At 41.8% G+C, this 21,724-nt stretch overlaps 2 protein-coding genes across 5 annotated transcripts in view; both read left to right on the top strand.

The window, feature by feature from the left end:
- PLAG1 (PLAG1 zinc finger) overlaps positions 1-11,715 on the top strand; it is a 52,501-nt gene extending 40,786 nt beyond the window's left edge. Inside the window, exons 2-5 of one of the 4 annotated variants that reach the window (XM_061995677.1) lie at positions 697-796; positions 4,538-4,721; positions 4,827-4,896; positions 5,507-11,715. In XM_061995677.1, coding sequence (XP_061851661.1) covers positions 4,655-4,721; positions 4,827-4,896; positions 5,507-6,773 — 1,404 coding nt within the window. In that variant the 5' untranslated portion in view covers positions 697-796; positions 4,538-4,654 and the 3' untranslated portion in view covers positions 6,774-11,715. Of the gene's footprint in view, positions 1-696; positions 797-4,537; positions 4,897-5,506 lie in introns of those variants that run through there. The other 3 variants (XM_061995676.1, XM_061995678.1, XM_061995679.1) reach the window with 3 other exon arrangements.
- An 8,460-nt stretch (positions 11,716-20,175) lies between these two features.
- MOS (MOS proto-oncogene, serine/threonine kinase) lies at positions 20,176-21,225 on the top strand. Its single transcript, XM_010201367.1, has one exon. The coding sequence runs from the start codon at positions 20,176-20,178 to the stop codon at positions 21,223-21,225; it is 1,050 nt and encodes a 349-aa protein (XP_010199669.1).
- Positions 21,226-21,724: the final 499 nt, after the last annotated feature.

Genomic DNA, 21,724 nt, shown 5'->3' with positions numbered 1-21,724 from the left:
AAGAAAAGGAAGACACGTTGCAAATTCACAAAAGGATGGTGGCTGGGAAAAGGGAGATATAAGGGAAATTCCAGAAAGGCCCTCTGGATTTGCTCAGGCACACCTAGACTTGCCCTTTATTGGGATTTACCTGTAGCATGTACATCATTAAGAAGCTTTATTATTTTTTTAAATTAATTTTATTTTCCTTTGCAGGTCACCTTTTAAGCTGCTATTTCCTGTATAATTAAGCAGAATGAAGGCATTAGGTTCTAGTAGAGTTGGGCCTAATCCAGAAATCTTCTCTTATTCAGTCTTTTCTGAGTAAGAAACTCGTCTGGGCCCATCATGTTACATGTTTTACTGTTATATCTGAATTACCTTTGGTCTATGGATTATTTTGTTTTGTTTTTAACTTTATTGAAGACTGCTTTGCTTTTGTCTAATTTTATCTCTTTATGTGTTACCATCCAGAATAGCATTAGTTGAAATGATGTAAGTATACTGCATATTGAAGTGCATAATTGCTACTGATAATGCAAGAATGATTCCTACAGTTTATAATTAACAGTACATAATGTTCTGTGCATGGGTTGGATCTATCCCTTTTAACTTTTCCTTTCCGATTCTTTCCAACTCTCGGCCTTGACACATGCCCGCCTTTCTGAGTATTGTAGTTTTGCTGAAGTCTAGTCCATTCTTCCTTTTGTTTTTCAGACCAGTAAAAATGGGAAGTACTGGATTCTGGTTTCCTCCAAGAAGAGTCAGCGGAACTGGTTAAGACCAAAATCTGAGGACTTTAGTGGGCAAACATCAGGTGTGCATTGAACAGAGGCTGTTTTAATCTTGCTTGAAGTTATTGTTTCTTTTAAATAGTATTATATATTAGCTTTTGTGTAATGTGTTTGTTTTATTTGATACTGCATATAATCATTCATCCTGCAGTTGCAAAAGCACCAGTAAGAATGAGGATTTTAAGTGATATTATGTTGAGACACAAACAGGCAATATTACTCATAAAGTTCTTTCAGCTGGTCTTTGGAAAGTGTAATATTTGAGGATCAGTGGGTTTTTTTATCTCCATTGCTCAGTCTATGTATCCACAAGATAAAAAGTGTGGTTATCTGCTATTCAGAGATCAATACTGACATTCTTAATTACCTCATCTGTTGAAAAATGATACTGAGGTAATAGTGCATACATGTTTTTAGTAAAACACTCATTGTCAAAGATTGGATCCACACTAATGATGTTCTAATGATGCATTTTTAAGGACACTTAAAACACAGTTCAAAGTCAGCCTAACTAGTTTTGATCTAGATCTTCATCTGTGTGAGTGCTCTGAGTTTCTTCTAGTACAGCAACTAGGTTACTTGAAGTTTCAGTAACAGTGATGTTATATTGACCTGAATATAGGATGGTCTCCAGCCTGAGATGTGACCTTTGCATTGAGAAAAGGAGTGAGGAATTGTCACAATTGTTATTATAACAGTTAAGACTCATATGCTGTTCCACAGCAAATGCTGCTTTTGGCCTCATGTCACACTCTGCATATCACCTTCTGCATGGCCTAACATCCTGCATTTGCCCAGCTTGATGCACGTTCAGTTCCGCCCCACCTACCTCCAGTGTTACCAGCTCACCCATCCCAGCCTCTACACTCCCTGCACCTCCCTGGCCTCGCAGCCCCATCCTAGTTCTGTCCGTTGTCCCTCCTTGCAGCAATTCACCCTCCCTCCCTGTATCCATCAAGCTATGCCTGCTTCCCTTGTCATCGATTGGGCACAGAGACCACTTGCTGCTGAACTCTGGACCAGCATAGTCGGATTAACCACGTTCTGCTGCAGCAGACTGTGGAGGCAGTTCCTTTACACTTCACTGCATATGTTGCCTCCCCTGCCTCAGGCCAGGTGTGGGTTTGGCAGGGAAGCGAAAGGGGTATAACTCACCCCATTGAGACTGTGGCCATGCAGTGGGTGCTATGGCTGCTGCACTCACGACTCTCTGGGGTGAGTCTCATAGAGGTGCCGGTGTGGTATAGATGTATCCTACGTAAGTGTAGATCAGGTTGGACTTTTTTTTTCTCTCCCCAAACTTCATTTGTCAGGAGAGATCAGGCTAAAATGAGATTTCATTCTATATTCAGGCCGATATATATAGAAGACCAGTGTGTTCATTCACAGGAAAGCAAAATTAATTCTATTACCAAATTTTCATTAAAGAAAATTAAAGCATATATTGAAAAAACTTTTCAATCCATGAAAAAAAACCACAGTGATGTAAATCAGGTCCTCCTTTTGATTACATTGGTGGCTTCATTGAGATCTTTAGAACTGGTCTTCATTTACTTTTATTGCAGGAAATTATTGCTCCTAATTTTCCAAACAACTACTTCAGTTTTTTACTTATGAACTAGATGGTTGATTATGAGAGAGAAATCAAAATTAAGGTAGTACTTTAAAGATCTGTGCATGTTTCCTCTCATGGAACTGTTGTCTCCAGCTTCAACTCATGAGTGGGAATGAGTGCAAGACAAACCTAAAATTATGAGTCTGTAAAGAAATACCTTTTCTGTTATTGGATGTCTTTAAAGAGGTTGATTGCTCCATATAAAATTTCGGGGAGTAAAGGTGGTCTTACAAAAACTTGTTGCTTAAAGAAGGTAGCATAGTTTAACCTGCCACTCGTGGGCTTTAGGGTTGAAAGGCAACAGATTTCCATCTCGCTGTGCCAGTACATCTCTCGTCTTGTAAAGACAAGGGAAAAGTTATGGAGATGAGGGAGGAAGAGGCATAGATAAAGGTATACTCAGTGTACAGATTTCAAATGGAGATCTCAGTCTGAAGATTTCATAAAAAGCAGATGTAAAAGAGGTGCATCACCTTCTCCCCCTCCCTGCCCCTCCAGGCCTCCTGTCCCTGCCTGCATTGAGAAAAACACAGACTCCTCTTATTCCTTGCTTTCTTACAGGGCTACACTGGGGGTCTTGCAAAGCACCCTTTAGTTTTGCCCCATCACACCTGGGCATTGCTCTCCACTCCCCTCTGGAGCGGTTGGCTCCTTCCATCTCTGCTGAGACTCAGCAGGGGAGAGAGGACAGCTGAGACCAGGCCCAGGCTGCCTCTGAGCCATGCAGCCTCCCCGCACTGCCAGCGGGGAAGAGTCAGTTTTGTTTGTCAGGGAGGTGGTGTTAGGTTAGAGCAGCTGCGGCCTGGTGCTCCTGCCTGGCTCCATCTGTCCCAGCAGCTGCTGCCTTCCTGCCCTGCTGCTGGGGGCTGTGGGGGTGGCTGATGGGTGAGCCCCCATCCCAGCCACGGCCGCCAGCCTCAGTGCCGCCTGGCCCAGCCACCTCACACAGCTGCCCTGGCAGAGGCCAGAGTGGACAGCAGCTGCATGCTGCAGCACCGACATGGGGGTGCAAGGAGGTTGCCATTTTTGAGAGAGAAAGGCCGACTTTTGAGGCTTTCCAGCCCTGCCAAACACTTGTGTTGAGTGTTGTCCTCTCACCATCCTTGTCACCCCTGCTGCCACAGACCTTACACTCGAACCTTCCCACCATGGGTAGCACTGGATTTTGGTATCTGTAGCAGCAGTTGTGCTCCAATGATGAAAAAATGCTGTCAGATAGCCCTGACAAAGGAGGGCTGTTGAGTGCCCTGTAATGGCAGGTGCCCGGTTGCTACTATATGTTACCGGATGATGAATTTAAAGCTGCCTGCCTGCAAGTCAAACATGAGCGTCACGCATCTCCTTTAGCTGAAAGGCTCTGGTTTAGTTCACAGTTCACAAAGCTCCAACAGGACTGATAGCCTCCCTCTTGGGCTAGTCTAAATCAGAACACTTACAGTCTTGCAGGATAGTGCAAGGAGGGTAGGGGTCTCCAGCAGTGGGCTGATAAAACCATAATCTATCCCTAATCCGTGGGATTTCTGCAGTTAATATGTCAAGTCTGCTAGCAGAGAGTTAGCTTACAGGAAAGTTTCACCTGGTGTTAGCAATCATTGGAAATGAATACATTTTTTAGAGTAGTTGCGTAGATGTGTGGTAATCACAACAAGGAGGTACACTTGAGAGCATGAGCTTTGTTCCCCCAGACTGTCAGCATGGATACTGCCGCTTTCTGTGTTTGGAGGCTTGCACATTTTCACTTTGATAGCTGTGTGCTTGCATGTGTGCGTGCGTGCATGTGTGGGTTTGTCTGTGCGAACACCACAGGCGTGGCTTTAATTCCTTTGAAATCCGAAACTGCAAAAAGCCGTCTGGGTAGGTAGGCTCTTTGCCTCATGCCTCCCATAGTCTGACAGAAACTTTGCTGTTCTCCATGAGTGCCGGGCAGGAAGGTTGTAAAGTATGATTTCAGGACATATGTGGATCTGTTCATCCTGAGCAATGCGTTTTAAGAGTTGCAACACATAGTGTAAAGAAACCTGCAGGTATTACATTAGACCAGCTGAACCTAATTTTATTTTTAAGTTTTATTCAGAAACATCACATAGCAAGTAAACTTCAAAATCTAAGTTTAGTTACAAACTAGTTGTTTCTTATTTTTTTTTTCCAGTCCCCTTTTGCTTTCTTTTACGACCACATGAAACTTGAGAAGCCATCTAAAGCTAAATCATTTAGTGGAGTTGGGCAATTCCCAAGTGTCCAACAAGAAGGCCTGGTTTAGGCTGCGATGGCCACTGTCATTCCTGGTGATTTGTCAGAAGTAAGAGATACCCAGAAAGTCCCTTCAGGGAAACGTAAGCGTGGTGAAACCAAACCAAGAAAAAACTTTCCTTGCCAACTGTGTGACAAGGCCTTTAACAGTGTTGAGAAATTAAAGGTTCACTCATACTCTCACACAGGAGAGAGGCCCTACAAGTGCACACAACAAGACTGCACCAAGGCCTTTGTTTCTAAGTACAAATTACTAAGGTATTAAACTCTATTTATCTTTCAGATTATATTATCTATTTTATGTTGGTCGTGTTAAGCCATGTAAAAGTATATATTTGTGTACGCCTTCAGCTGATTGCAGAGAGGATGTGTTAATTAAAGTAGCTGTTGGAATGTTTCTAGAATTCCAAATTACTTAAGTTTGCAAGCTAATGTCTTTGATTTTGTTTCTTAATTTATTTTCTGCTTTTGTTTTCTGTTTGTTTGTTGTTTGATTTTTGTTTTGTTGGTTTTTTTTTTTCTTTTTAATGAGTGTAGAATTTTCATTTGTATAAGGAATTGTCACAAGAAAAAGAATATGGACTGAAAATTTTTTTGGCTATGGACTTTTACACAAGTACCTTCTTACTTGCCCATATTACTCCTGTTACAGTAGCTAAAACCCACCAAAACTAAAGTGTCAATTTAAGAGAAATGGCTCGCGTTTCACTATATTTAAATTTGTCAAACTGTCTTTGTAGTGTCATGCTTTCAGTTAAAGGTTCTGTTGCAAAGCAGCCATTAGACTAGTATTTAGCTGCCATTAAAAAATGAGCACGCGTGTTTTTTGATCAAAATAATTACTTACAGAATATATCTGTGTTTAAAGGCATATGGCTACTCATTCTCCTGAGAAAACCCACAAGTGTAATTATTGTGAGAAAATGTTTCACCGAAAAGATCACCTAAAGAATCACCTACATACACACAATCCCAACAAAGAGGCCTTTAAGTGTGAAGAATGTGGAAAGAACTACAATACCAAGCTTGGGTTCAAACGTCACCTGGCTTTGCATGCTGCAACAAGTGGTGACCTCACCTGTAAGGTATGTTTGCAGACTTTTGAAAGCACGGGAGTACTGCTGGAGCACCTAAAAACTCACGCAGGCAAGTCATCGGGTGGAGTGAAGGAGAAGAAGCACCAGTGTGAACACTGTGATCGTCGGTTCTACACCCGAAAGGATGTCCGTAGACACATGGTAGTGCACACTGGAAGAAAGGACTTCCTCTGTCAGTACTGTGCACAGAGATTTGGGCGGAAGGATCACCTCACGCGCCACATGAAGAAAAGTCACAACCAAGAACTTTTGAAGGTCAAAACAGAGCCAATGGACCTTCTAGATCCCTTTACCTGCAATGTTTCTGTGCCTATTAAGGATGAGCTGCTTCCAGTGATGTCTTTACCTTCCAGTGAACTGACATCAAAGCCATTTACAAACACTTTGCAATTAAACCTTTACAACACTCAAATTCAGTCCATGCAGAGTTCTGCATCTGCACACCAAATGGTTGCCACATCGTTACCTTTGGGAATGCCTTGTCCACCAATAGATATGGAGTCTGTCCACCCTTCTCACCAGCTATCGTTGAAATATCCGCTCGGTACTACCTCATATGCAATTTCTATGCCTGAAAAAGAACAGCCGTTGAAAGGGGAAATCGAAAGTTACTTAATGGAGTTGCAAAGTGGTATGCCTTCTTCATCCCAGGATTCTCAAGCATCTTCATCAAAACTAGGGCTGGATCCACAAGTAGGGCCACTAGATGATGGGTCTGGGGAGGTTTCCCTTTCCAAGGGCTCCGTTCCTATTAGTGAACCTCTAAACACCCCATCGTTGGACTTTTCTCAGCTGTTCAACTTCATACCTGTAAATGGCCCTCCCTATAATCCTTCTGTTTCAGTGGGAAACCTCGGAATGAGTTATACGCAAGAGGAGGCACATTCTTCTATGACTCAACTTCCACCACAAACCCAGGATCCACAAGATCCTAGCAATAGTATAGGTCTTGGGTCTCTGCACTCGTTGTCAGCAGCTTTCACAAGCAGTCTAAGCACAACCACCACCCTACCACGATTTCATCAAGCTTTCCAATAGGATGTACAAAGCTGGCTTGTTGCTGTCTATTTGTAGAAATGCCTTAGGTGACCATTTTTAACTTAGTGCCTACTATAAGACATTATAAATCCTCTGCTTTTGTACAGTACCAATCTCATGAAGCCAGTAAGAAATTTAAATTAACTTTTTTTAAAAAAAAAATGTTTTGAAAGTGTTTATTCTCAGCTGTGTTTACTTTGTTGGTTTTTTAAAAAACAGTCTCATTGCATTGTTTTCATTTTCACTGCCAATTGACACATTTAAAATGTTCAGCAGAAAGTCATCCCAAGCAAACTCTCAACTCTCATCCCTTTTTCCACACTTTTTCAACCATACCAGCTATTCCGTTTTATTGATGTCAGTGGTAGAACTACCACTTTTAATATCTATTTTACTATTTGTAAAGAATCCAGTTACAATATGTATCACAAAGATTCCTGAAGATTTGGGAAAAAGATTCTCCATTTCCGAACAAATCCTCTTCCCAAACGTTGACACATCTAATCTGTTCTATAATGACAAATCTAATTTTTAAAATAAATATAGAATTCAGATTTTACTGAAAACTTGTGTGTGTATATATATAAGTCCATATATACACATGTACATATATATAGCATTTTGACTTGTATTGAAGTCATTATAAAAGGTGTTAAGAATTTTGCCGTTTTCTGGCTTAAATTTTTGTGGCCTGTTACAGATAACAGAAGAAAAAAAAATTAGCTTAATTCTCTAAAATCGTGGCTGAACAGAATTTCAACAGAGAATCTCTGCTTGCCTAAATGACAAATGTTTCAAGTTGAATTTGGAACTGTGTTGTGCTTTCATGACTCTGGTAGAGGGAAACAGGCAAAATTAACGGCTGATCTTGAAATATGAAAGTATTGTAATGTAGTAATGCAGAATATTTTGTTGCAGTTTTTGTTTTAATCCTTAACTTGCTGTTTTTTTCTCTTTAGTAGCATAGAAAGAGTACTGCATAGGAATCTTCCAATAGTGTATTCACATTTGTAGGCATCAGTCTTCTCCCAGCTGCCACCGCCAAAGGGTGGATCAAGTCCAGCCAGAAAGTGTGTATCTATTTTCCATTCAAAACTAGTGTGCAGTCAGAGAATGAATGTAAATTTGCAAATACCAGTTTTTTGGTTGTTTGGTTTTTTTATTGGAATGATCTTTTCAGTTTTGTTACATGGTGTGTTATGTCCTCCTAAGCAACAAGTTAGATGTTAATCACACTTTCTACACCTGGGTACTTGGTTAGGGACTTTTTGCCCATTGCCAAGATTTAAAGACAGGACTCTTAGGAGTGAAGTAAAAGCATATTGCTTACACCACTTTTACCTAATGCAATATATTCTATTCCCCAATCCCTACTAACCAAAAGAGGAAAAAAAAAACCCCAACCCCACAACCCTGTGATGCATGAAAGCAAACTAGATTTGCTGCAATTCCACAATAACATTCTTTTCCTTGTCATTTTTGTACAAGGAATTAAAAAATAGAAATCAAGTATGTTAGTATGTCTCAAACAATAACGAGGATTCATACAAGGTTTGAAGTGGTTAAACTAAATATACTTCACAGAATCAAAAGTTGCTCCCATTTAAGGAGCTCATGCTCCAGATGTTTTATCAGTAGCTCCTACTTTTTTTTTTAATTCTAGGAGCAATATACAGGTGTAGTTTTACTATTTTATACGTATGTGTATTTAAATTTTATTACTGAAAGATAACATTTTTATAAATGTGTTTGTGTTCCAAAGGCATTAAAATAAGGATGTATTAATAAGGAAAATACCTTTTGAAATTCTGCAAACTGCTCCTAGATTTTGGGTTTAGGAGCACATTATCTCTAAGTGGGCTTTTAGCTCTGCTTCATGACTGCTTCCTCTGGTTTCTGTGAAACAGATTGCTCGCTTACTTACATCGTTAGTTGAATGATTTGTTCAATATTGCTTTTTTTTCTCTTCACCTTTGTAAAGGAAAGAAAAACGGATTAACAGAGCACAAGGTGAAAGAAACCGAATGTAACTCTAGTTTAAATCAGCAATCATAACGCATCTAGGAAGAACTCGGGTTTATTCTCAATCCTTTAAGTCAATCCGAGATGAAGATAAGCGGAGTTAATTCCTCCACTGGGTTACGTCCCCCATGGAGCTGAGCATCTGCAACTCGCCTTGCAAGCAGAGGAAAGCTGCAGGTGCTGACGGCCTGCAGCCGGCCCAGCAGCACGGCCCAGGCAGCCTCCAGCACACACATTTCCAATCTCTAGCCATTTTTTATCAGTCTCAGTTGCCGATTAAGACTTCGTTAAGAAAACAGAACCCAACAGACGCTTTGCCAACACCCGTTTCTTAGTGCGTAGCCAGAATCCTTACAACTTTGTGCCTTAGCTTCCTGAAAAGTGATTGACATTTCACTTTGGAGTTAGACATACATTTCACTTGAGCAATAGGGACCTCAGACAAGATATTGAACCTCATTCAGTCAGGGTTTCAGTGGGTGGCTGCACCGAGTGTGTTTGCTGCCGAACTCAGATGTACGGTAACGTGGAAGCAGACTGTCACTGTAAGCAATACTACCACCATCGGAGTGCTTTTGAGTATCACTTAGGCAGAGTCAAAATTGGCCACTACTAAACTGTCAGTTTTTAAACCCTATTTTCTCTGTTTCAGAGGGATTTGCGGCGGGAGGGGGGAGGGCTGGCTGATCATGCACCACTCTTTGTGCAACTTCTAAACTTCTAGTAAGATTTTTGGATTTTTTTTTTTAAATATATATATTTTTGTGTACTTGTTGCTTGTGCTTTATTTAGTAGTAAATTGTGAATAGAGTGATTTATTGTTAATTTGGCAGTAGCGGTTTTTAAAAACCATATACTGACTGAAACATGAGCCAGAGCTGATTGCTTTATTAAGCTAATAATGAATGTTAAGAGTACATATTTTCAGGATCATTTGCCTAGTGAGCTAAACTTGTATTATAGGCCAATATTTTTTAAAATAAAGCTTGGTCAACCTCTATGTTACACATATTACAAGATATAGCACTTTCAAAAAGAAAACCTAAACCTTTTAAGAAAATTTCTTACAGGTTATGCTTTTTATTATAAAACCTTTTATTATAATTTGTTTCAAGTGCCATTAGATTACATATATGTAGGCCTTTGGTATAATGCTTTGTGTACAAAATGGTAGACATTGTAATTTTAAACAGGTACATTTTTACAGTGTTTTCTTATCAATTTGCTATATTGCACAGAACCAGTGTGTCTTTCTTAAGGGTTTTACAGTGGTTTTTACTAGGTTTACATGTTTCAAACTACACTGTCTTCTACTGCCATTTTGAATACCAGTCGAAAAAAAAATTAGGAGTTTGTCCTCATCAATCACAAACTGTGTCCTCTGGAGTTCTGGATGGTAAACTACAGCAAAAATGTTTAACATGCAGTATTTGATACAGATTCTTTTTTAACATATCCTGTCATCGCTATGCTGCTGTCAAAGTTAACTTAGGGCCTGATCCTGCATCCGCAAAGGTCGAGGGGAGCAGGACTGCATCCTTTGTTATGTCTGTCTCATACACTGGTTTAGCAGCTCATCCTGTATTCTTCTCAGTCTGTAGATAAGCCTCTGAAGTAAATGTACTTATCTGGTATGTAGTGAACCGTGTAGGCTTAGCTGCCCGTCCTGCGTCCTCCCAGTGTACAGTTAAAACCACAGCTTACTTAGCAACACGCTCAGCGTACAAATAATGCCACAGTAGTTCAAAATGTGTTCGGATAGTCCCAAAGCTTTTCTGCAAAGAGGAAAGCTTTTCTGCAATAAGGGTGTCTTACTTTTGTTGGAAGGCAGTGTCTTTTGATAACAGTTATCTAGCCCTGGAAGTGACACAGAACTATTGCTAATCATATGTAAACACTTTTCAGTATAAGCTTCAGTGGTACAGTTGAACCAGAGTGAATGTTTATCTCCTCAGAAACACTCCTGCAATATTGTTATATTGGATCATGCTGCTAATGTAACTTGGGATACAACTCCTCTCATGGTGCTACAAACCTCCCTGTCTCATTCAGATGTATTTTTACCCATAGAAAAAAAGGACTATACTAGACCTATAGTTGTATGATATATTTTTATACTGTGACTTAATTTGTCATTAATGAACTTTGTGCAACACCACGATGTATTCATATGCACTTGCAAAAGTCAAATTTTGGACATGCCAATTTAAACGCTGACAAGCCCAGCTCTTGTTCACAAAAATAGGTGACTGCTAGTTAAAATTACATGTGGGCTTTTTATATGGTGTGGAGTGAAGAACATACCGTGTATTACTAAAAGCCTTAGAACTTAGACAAAAAACTGGGAAGAGTATATTGGGGAATGATGAAAGACCTGAACCTGACTCGGATTGCTGAAATTATATTTTTAGCTAGTGGAAAAGTTATTTGGACTTGTGTGCTAAAATGTTTTAATGATAAAAGTTTTGAGTCAAAAATAGAGAAAAGAAAAAAAAAAAAAGAGAACAGAAAAACCCTGCATTCCAGACTGAATTTGTATATGTTTCTTGCATTTTAAATTTGCTATCCTGTGATATGGGAAATTGAGTTGCTTATCATGTATATGTACTTTAAAATGTATTCACAAACTACTGTTGTATTTGTATAAAATATAGACAAAAAGATTGCATATATATTTTTGTGTATAAGCTCTGTAAAATAGCAATCACATTATGAAGCTGCAGCAGAACTTCATTTTAAACATTCACATCCAAAGAAACAGACTATTTATTGTCCACATACCCTGATTATAAAATATACCTTGCTGCTATTAAACAATAGTGCTGCAGCTTCTTGTGGCCTACAGTGTTATGTTTGCTGTACAAAAATATGTGAACTCCACAAAATATATCAATAAAATTACAGAATGGTTTTAGTTAATGAATAACTTATGCCTGGCATTTCAATAGAAAATCTTGATCTGGGTGTTTGGGGTTACAAGAAGTAAATACTGAATACATCCAGTTTTGCTAGTTGTCGTTATTCTGAGCTTGCAGAGGTGTGACTGTCTTTCTAATTTATGACTAGTAAAATGTCAGTTTTTCAGAAAATCTTAAAGCATAAGCATCTGCATTTCATGATTTCACCAAGGAACAAAGTGGATGATGCTGCTGTGTCTGTGACAAGACAGATCTGAACTGAAGGAAGCAGTTGAGTTTGCCATCAAATTGCACATTGAAACACCGTGGGACGCTGGAAGGTTAGTTTGGGGTTTCTGTAGTGGGACTGCTGGTTTGGGAGACATAGGGTGAGTGATTCTCCATTGTTTCAGATTAATGCAAGTCATTGACATCAATTGTCACAGTCTGCAGGATAAACTCTAAGGGTGTGGGATATGCTAGATACAGTACGAGGGCTGTCTCTGAAGTACTGCCAGGAGAAACTCTGTTGCTTTGATCCCATAGGTCTCCCATCAGCCTGTGACGCTGCTGAAATGTGACTCCAAGGCATGGGGGGACGAGCAGCCTGCTCACCACGGCAGCAAGTTGCCTCTCTGCTCATTCCACACACTTGTTACCTAGCATAGACTGTTTGCCAGGAAAGCAGAAGACTAGCATTTCACATTTCATTGGTTTTTGGAACATAGTTAACTTCCTTAGCATTGTCTGTGTTTTCCTGCTTCTGAGTTCCTCTCTTTTCCATGTCTCGACTTACTAGATTTCTTGCCTTAGCCCAGTCTGAGAGAAATTATTGTTACAGAGGGTCGTTGGGTTTCACCTTCTCCATACACAGACATGTTTCCCTTCTGTGATCCATTTCCATTTCCCCTGAGCTGACTTCTGTGTCACAGGTTTCTAACTGGTTTGAGATGATATGCATTGTTATATTGAGAGTCAAAAGCTCTACACTTGATCCGCAATAGGAAATACCCTGCAAAACATTTATCCCTACCCCATCCCTGCGAGAAAACCACCCCGTTGTGTCACTGTCACACTCCACCCACCCTTACTGAATTAACGTGTCTTCCTTCCAAACACACACCCTCCAGAAACTCCACTAGCTTCTGTAATAAGTGCAACGGGATCATATGGATGATGGAGCAGTGGAACAAGCTGCCCAGAGGGGTTGTGGAGTCTCCTTTCTTGGAGGTCTTCAAGACCCGCCTGGACATTTCCTATGTGACCTGATCTAAGTTGACCTGCTTCTGCAGGGGGGTTGGACTAGATGATCTCTAAAGGTCCCTTCCCACCCCTACCATGCTACGATTTTATAATATCTGTGATGTATTCAGACATCTCTCGATGTCATCCCTCCAGGGCTTTCCTTCTTAAATTGAGAGCCACAGGCATCTCACCTTCTCTCTCTGCTGTAACCATCCCTTTCCAAAACTTGTCTAAGAAGTTACAGAAGAGTAGTCTTCACATATAAGCATGCCGTAGGATAAGGAATGTATTTTTGTCAGATCCAAAACTCTGATGCAGAGCTGCTGCTGGACTAGCAAGAACTGAACAGCTACATGCTGCTGGCTTCCTCACTTTGCAAATCAAAATGCTGTATTAAATTGGATAGAAATTAACTTTTCCAAGTGGCAGTTGCCGTAGTTGACACAGCAAGGGTTGATGATCACAAACAGGCAGCAAGCAGCACAGCAAGGTAAGCTCTATTACAAAATGTAGTCTGTGCTTAAAAGTTTGAGAAGTATGTTGAAGGATTAACTGCTGCTTATCATTACGAGCTGGGCCTTTAGCAGATGAACGGCAGCACTGTATTTCTGTATTTTGTACATCAGTGGAGACAGTGGTGTTGAAAATGACAGACCCAGCAGTAGCATGAAGTTTCGGGTTCCTGCTTATGTGCAATATCCCAGGTAATCAGCGTAAACTATCCCTACTCCTAATAAAGGTTTAACATCTTGCTCAGTGTTTTTATTCATATTTATTTCTCATAATCTGTGTGTCCTCAAGAGCTTGACATTTCCAGAGAAATAAGTAAAAATTTTTTAAAAATATAATTAATGCTTGTGTTGTTCAATGTCGTCGTCATGCCACAACCTTGTCTCCTTCAGGGACATCTCAGTCAAAAAGTTGTCAGCTACAAAGCCAGTTTACCCCAGAGGGGACTGAAGAGACATCAGCTATCAGCTGAGCACTCTGAAAACAAGACTATAGTGGTGCACACTGTGGCTGGGCTGGAAGTTATTTGAAATGATGCCTTGATTCTATGGATCAGGGCCCAAATTTTCACTCTTGCACTGAACTGCAGTGTACAAAGAAGACGTCATTTTCACATAAATCAGTCACATCTCTGCTTGATGTGTGTAAAATCACACAGAGAACCTGTAGAGTCACAGTGTCTGAAAATCGGTACTGTGCTTAAACTTTTGTATAGATATATGTGTGTATACATGTGTTTGTATGGGAGGGCAGCAGTCTAACCTGGAAAAGCTGAGAAATTAGTTCTAGTTCAGTTTGGTTTACTTCAAAAAGTTTAAGTCTAAATTGTCTATGGTTTATGAGTCCAAAGTGAATCATGCAGTTTGTAAAGGTATCAGCTAGTTAACACTGTGTGGCTTCCCAGGCAAGTTGGAAGAGTTTCTTCTAAATACTTGATTAATCTATGACAGACAGCAGTTTATCTAAGGGGTGCACAGACTCCCGCCAGGAAGGTGTTTGTCAGCTATCCTTTTGTAGTGTTAGATACAATTTCAACAGAAGAGGCTGTGTCCCTGAAATTAAGCTCAACTCTGCCTTCACTTTCTCTGTGTTAAATTGTTACACACCTCGTCACAGGTAAATCCTTGTGTTCCTTCACAAGCACTTACATTGAAAATGAAAATAAAATACTTAACGATGTTGCCATAAATGAACAATGTCCAAGCTGTAACACAGAGACATCAGATAACACATATCAGTGACAAATAATCACAGATCAGAGTCCCAAACCCACTGAAGTCTGTCTTCACCTGAAAGTTGTCTCCTTATTTTGCCAGTGTCTGGTTCTGTGTCCCAATAAAGTATTACAGCATTGCCCCATAGTTTATATGTTCTGAATATTTTTCTTCAGTAATATTTTTGCAGGAAGCTTCTGTTTATTCACTGATGTAAACCTTGTAACAACATACTTGAACTGTATGACCATTTTAATCAGGCAGGTTTAAAACCCTCAGGCTTTCCTGTGGCATACCAGAGTGCCCAGGCCATCTTTTCAGAGCCACTGAATTTAGCTGATCTTTCTGCCTCTTCCCATCTGCAACTCTTATGTGGTGTTTGCAGGGAGCCACCACATTTGCTGTGGCATGGAGGCACAGAGCTGGGTATGGTCTGTGTCAGTAGGATTGTGCAAGCTGCTGGGAGAGGTTTGACTCTTTTGTACTTCAGTCCTAGGCATCAGCCTTAAATTTATGTACCTGGGAAAGCAGCTGCACCCGAGCAGTAGAACAGCACTACTGTTGCCACGTGGGCCCTTTGCTGTAGGCGATTCATTTTTCTTGTTAAGCATTGAAGCTGTTTCCTAGTCCTAATGCTACAAGTCTCAAATTCCACCATTACTTTTTTGTCAACTCCCTGTGACCCACCTAGCAAAGTCAGCTCTGCTCTAAGGGCAAGACTGCAAAACTCATCTTGGATAGTTTGGCTGAAAATACTGCACAAGGTGCCTGCTACATGACAGCAGCAAACCTGCCAGGATAGGTACCTGTCTTTGCAGGGCCATAAAGTATCGCTATTGCTGATAGCCTGTATTTCACATTTTATTATCTTTACTCCTAAGTTTAGATTCTCTTAGCTTGTCTCAGGGTGCTCTTTTGCAGTTGTGATATTAGTCTACAACAGCAGGTCGCAGATTGTTATCCATGGTCAGCGGTGGTCACTAAGGCCTCAGTAAATAGCTGTGAGACCTCACCTGCCTTGCCAGTGCCTCCACCCAAACCTCAGGGCCTTCAAGTAGGGAGAGCACTTTGTTTTCTGCTCTTGAACACTTGGAGTAACCATACTGGGGAGGTAAAAAGCATCAAGCAGCTGTTTGGGCAGTTTGTGATCTTATTATTTATAAACTAGGTTTAACCTTTTAAAATGTTTATTGTTACTATGTCTCTCGGCAGTAAAAAGACATCACAATTTCTGCAGATGTATTTGTTCTTTGCATTGGGGTTTACCTCTGATTGCTTTAAGGGAGACTTGCTTGTATTTGCTATTCCAAGGTGTCATTTGTCTCACCAAAACAACCAAACTCTGAAACATGAACTGGATTCTTTTCTGGTTTGTGCTTGTACTGAAAAAAAATAAAGGTTAATCAGTGGCCTATCTTCGGAGCAAGCCTGGCTATGGACTGGCCTCAGATAATGGTATCGCTTACACCTGAGCAACTGATCAGATCAGAACTGCTTTCAGGCAACTCTGAATATCATTTAGGATCTATGAGGTGTGACTGAAAGCAACATTTGGAGTGTGAAACACTATACAAGTAAGGAAGAATGCAGGTTCATCATCAAATCCTAAACCGAGATCACAGGGACTGACAGCGAATGCAGAAAAAAGAAAACTTTGATTTGAAACTGGGAAGAAAAGCTCTCGGAAATCACTAAGGTACAGGGTAAGAAATGATGTTGTTTTGAGAGTAGGACCGTAATTTAAGTACTTAAGAGATAAACTCAGCTCCTTTAGCAAGAGCATAAAGTTAATTTAGTAGAAATACAATGCTACCTCTATATCGTAAGGCGGTTCTTAGAAGCCACTGGACAGCCAAGCCTTCAAGGGTTTGTTACGTTTTACACCAACCGAATGTACAAAGAAATAATGATTGTGAGAAGAATATAACTCTGCACTCTTAAACTCTCTGAAGTCAGTTCCAGTCCCCAGTTCTGTCCTCCTGTTTTAGAAAAAATTTGGCTGTTAAGAACCAGAATGGCAATGTACCTTGATCAAAATGTAACTCTGGTGTTTGCTACATGTCCTCTGTTGCGGTGGGTTACATCCTTATCAGTCCTTTAAGGCCCTTGCTGTCGGGGTGACTTCTGTCCAGCAACTCAAGGAACAACAGAAGCAACTAACAGTAGTGGCAAACAAAGAGTTTCTATATTCCTGCTATTGGAGTGAAATATAAACGGGTGAACAGAGCGAGACTGATTCTGTATTCCTTCTCAGCTGGAAGCACAGATTAGGTTGGGCAGCTGTTGCAGCATCGGATGCGCAGGCACGTTTTGCTCACAGAAACATAACACACGACCTTGGAACAAAGCCATCACTGCCGCAAGTTATGGTAGCTGTGACACATTGCAGCCCTCGGGGCACAGACTGTGCATTTCCCTCTTGTCACTTGTAAAACTTCCTGTTGCATTCTCTGCTGATGACTTCTTCTCTGCAGCTTCCTTTTTCCTTGAGGAAATAGCAGTGAAATGGGAAGAGCATGGTTGGAGGCTACTGTGGGTTCCCCTGGGGAAGGGTGGTTGAGGGGAAGGGGCAGCTTGTCCCCAGCAACCCTGCTCCCCTCTGAAAATGTCTCACTGGGTCATGCTGTGACCCCCTCCTCCAGCCTGTGGCAATGCTGGAGCTCAACAGGGCTGTGAAGCATGTCAAGAACATCCTACAGCAGCTGTGTCATGTGGGACATCACTGGGCCGACCCATCAGTGGGTTACAGGAAAATAACATTCACTAAGAAGAAAAGCCTGCTTGCTTTTAAATCCACTTTAACTGCATTCACGTTGAAACACGCTAGATGTCCCCCTGCTCTGGTCCTGAGGAGTCAACTTGAGACAGGACAGTAAGTTACATGAAGGCTGTTTAAATCCCAAAATACGCTCCCTTTCCCGTTCAGAACATCTGTGTGTTCCCTGGGAATGATACAACGTGTCCTATGACAGGTGCAAAACAGAAAGATTTTTGACAGGAAAATTACCAGAAAAGGGACGACTGGAAGTAGTAGGGAGGATGTGGAGTTTGAAAAAAAATGGTATGTAAGGTCTGGTATATCCCTCTGAATGAGCCTGCAACCAAAGAAATTTGGGAACAGCCCTAATCCTAACCCTCTGTTTTATGAACATAGATTTTTACTGTCATGTTCTGTAGCATTCACAATCTCCAGACATGTTCCTATAGTTGTCAGCTTAACAGGTCCATTTTCAGGCTCTTCATCCATACATCCTTCTACCTACTCCTCTCCCTCAACCAACTTTCCCTTCGAACCTTCTCTGCCACCTTAACCTGGTGAAAACTGGTTGTAGCAAGTGCACATAAGAAGGCTGAAGTTCTTGTAGAATTCACAGCAGAGATGTCCTTGCTGCTTTTATATACTCTATGTCGCAGAAGTCCATGCCAGAATTAGAACCCTAACAGCACTCAGAAAACAGGCATTAAAAAAACATCCCTTCTCTGCAGCATAGCTTCATCTGCTTACCACAGCTTGTCATACCATTTTTTCCATCGCAGCTCGCCTCCCTGGAAAATACTCTCTGTAAAGAAATATTGGAAGCAAAGACTTTAGCATAGAAACATAAACTCACAGTGCTGCTCCAAAAAGGAGTGTGAAATACCTGTTGTCTCCGTGGATTACTTCACTGCATATTTAAAACTACATGAAGGCACCTTTGATCTTCCCCTTACCCCCAAAGCATCCCTGCATAACTGATGTTGAGCGATGCCTCAAGCCAGATAGCTGCCTGGAGAAAGGGACAGCAGCAGGGCATTGCCCAGGTGGCTTGTGCCTTACAACAGAAAGCTCCCATGTTGTGATGGCATCAGAGTCCAAAGGCCTCTAGTCCTGTTCAAGTCCCTTCTGAGAGGGCGAGGAAAGAGGAGCCTTGTGTTGTCAGGCAGTCCTGCCCACAGGGTCTGTCTCACCCTGGGCTCTCCAACATCTCTAACTCATTGCACTCTCACTTGTTATCAGCTCCTATAATGCACATTAGCATCTATTTATCTAGTCCCAGCCTATCTGTTTCACACTAGCAGGTGATAAGCCAGATTCCCCATTCTCAGTGACACATTTCTCCAGATAATCCCGAATCTCAGTACCAGGGAAGGTTTCCATCTCTGACTCACTGCAAAGCAATGACTTTGAAACCCTCTGCCTGGGCTGATCTAGAGTTCAAGTAGGGTCAGAAGATGTTCTTGGGACATTAGATTTGTCTGCTGAGGTGAACAACTGAAGCCATCTCGAGATGGAGGAGAACACTCCAGTTCCGCTTGCACATGATCTGAGCACCTCTCAAACCTCTCTCAGTGCAGCTGTGCTGCATCTCACTCATCCAGAGAAGCAAAACAAAAAGAACAGAAAACACCAGGAAAACTCTGCAGGGACTACCCAGACGTAAACTCTGGAGAAACGGGCACTTCCAGTCTTTGTGTTCCTGTGGCAGGATCTGTATTGGCAAAGCTGACATCCAAAGAAAGGTTCTGAAGGGCAAGGAGGTGGGAAACGGGGACCAAGCTTTCCAGATATTTGTCAGCACGTACAGAAAGATACTTGGTGGAATATTCAAAAGCCTTTAGCTGTATCAGTCTCATGAGGCTGCTCTCATGCATGGGGAGTACAGGAGGTACCAGACACTGAGCCAGTTTTCATGAGCACTGTGAATGTGTCAAAGCAGGGTCAAAAGAGCAAAAGCCTCTATGAAAAAACTCCAGGACCTGCAAGGCAAAATTATGTTTGATTTCTGCCAGAAAAGCTCTGTAAATGTAGCAATAAGTTTACTAAGGAGGATTCAGAAATAGAATACAAACATGTAATAACTCCATGGGGCATGCTGAAAAGGTGACCAAATCTTTATGTATAATTCTGGTTACTATATTCAATGGATGATACAGAGCAATCATTTTTTCTTTACATTGCCATTAGGATGCTGTCCTCCACAGGCAGTTGAGCAACAAAACCAATCCCTTTGTCTCAGCCACGTTTAAGTGACAGGTTTTTACAACCACACTCTTACATTTAGTTCTGCCTGCAATAGCCTCATCAAATGCCAGCATTCACCATTTCAGCTGGTTCCTCTGACAATGACTTTGAGCTGTTTAATGCATCTAGGGATGGTCATTCCTGCCTAGAGCCATTGTAAAATGCATTCATCAACCACTGCTTTATTTATTCCTGGAGCATTTTGCTAGAGGCATTCAGTGGGCAAAACACTATTCTCTCGAGATTAGAAGTGATGTGAAACATGGATCTTTTTAGCTTTAAATCCATTTGCCTCGACTTTCTAGAGATTTACTTCAGGGTTAGAGAGGAATGTTTTCAGGTGAACCTGATTGTCTTCAGCTCATTGTGACAGATGCAGTTCATTTGGGGATGGGAGGGAGAATGGTGAAGAGAGGATAAAAAGCTTTGGAAGCCACCCTAGAATCCTTTCTCTCAGGCAAACCTTCCACTCTTCTGTCTTAGTAACCTCCTGTTGTTCTTGCCATCTTATTATGCCATCACCCCTTCCTTTTAACTGTTTTCTTTCTTTTGAGTTTTCCCCATCTGCAGATTTGCGGCCCTGCAGCAGCCCTTTAGTTATCCCTGGCAAAGACAGCAAAAGCTTCTTGGGGGGAAGTACTTCAGTCAGGACTCGCCGCCTGCCTCCGCGCCTGGCCTGGTGCTCCATTGATTGGGATCAGCTCTGCCTCCTACAGCCCCTAGGCTCTGGAGGATTCGGTTCTGTCTATAAAGCCACCTACCATGGTGCCACTGTGGCTGTGAAGCAGGTGAAGAAGAGCAGCAAAAACTGCCTGGCATCACGACAGAGCTTCTGGGCTGAGCTGAACGTAGCCAGGCTGCAGCACAACAACGTGGTACGTGTGGTGGCTGCCAGCACGTGTGCTCCAGCCAGCCAGAACAGCCTGGGCACCATCATCATGGAGTACGTGGGCAACATCACCCTGCACCACGTGATTTATGGTACTGGTGATGTGTGGAGACAGCGGGAGGATGACGAAGGAGGATGTGGAAGGAAGGCTTCAAGCTTGGAACAGACTATGTGCCATTCCTGTGACATTATGACTGGCTTAGCATTTCTCCACTCCCAGGGTATTGTGCACTTGGACCTGAAGCCTGCAAATGTCTTCATCACTGAGCGGGGAGTGTGCAAGATTGGAGACTTTGGGTGCTCCCAGAAACTGGATGAGGGCTTGTCCCAGAGTCCCCACGCTTGCCAGCAAGGGGGCACGTACACCCACCGTGCTCCCGAGCTTCTCAAGGGGGAGAGAGTCACCACCAAAGCAGACATCTACTCCTTTGCCATCACCCTCTGGCAACTCGTCGCACGGGAGCAGCCTTATGTGGGCGAGCGGCAGTACGTGCTCTATGCTGTGGTAGCCTACAACTTACGCCCTTCGCTGGCCGCTGCTGTCTTCCATGAGTCACCAGTGGGCCAGAGGCTCCACAGCATCATTAGCTGCTGCTGGAAGGCTGTGGCAGAGGAGCGCCCTAGTGCAGCCCAGCTGCTCCCCAGCCTCAGGGCCCTCAAGGGCAGCTCCTAGGAAAACTTGGGACTCTTGCTGGTTCTTTTCTTGTCAGCTTTTCTTTCCCTCTGTCTTTCCTTAGAACTTCATGAATTTAGCACCTGTGTGATCTAAAGGTTTGTTGCTGTTTTTTATGCTAAAAAAGAATCAGTTTTGTTATAAAAAGATTATAAATAAAGATTTAATGAAACTGAGTGGAGAGAGGTGTTTACTGTGAGAGGGGATAGAGGCAAGGATCAAGATGTTGGCAAACAAGACTTTTTCTGGTTGATCTGCAGTGTGCTGCCTTGCTTGGGGAGAAACTGGAAAAATGTGATGTGCAGAAAAATAGTTGTTTTCAAGTAAGTGAAGTACAAAGGAAAAAGGGCTGCTTTTGGGAGGTTCTTGGTACATAACACCTTTTGGTATTTGCAGAATGTTGGATACCAGTAGTTCTTTAGCTAGGTTTGTGCATTTGGGCTCTTCTCTTCGTTTTCCAAATTGATGAATGCACAGAAATAAGTACAGAGTGTCAGTG

Source organism: Colius striatus, chromosome 4, assembly GCF_028858725.1.
Source record: "Colius striatus isolate bColStr4 chromosome 4, bColStr4.1.hap1, whole genome shotgun sequence".
Taxonomy (NCBI): Eukaryota; Metazoa; Chordata; class Aves; order Coliiformes; family Coliidae; genus Colius; species Colius striatus.
Note: the sequence above shows the minus strand (reverse complement) of the source record. Positions and strands in the feature narration are given on the sequence as shown.

Excerpts from the sequence above, each read along its gene's own strand:
- MOS (XM_010201367.1), top strand. The coding sequence starts at position 20,176 with ATGCCATCACCCCTTCCTTTTAACTGTTTTCTTTCTTTTGAGTTTTCC.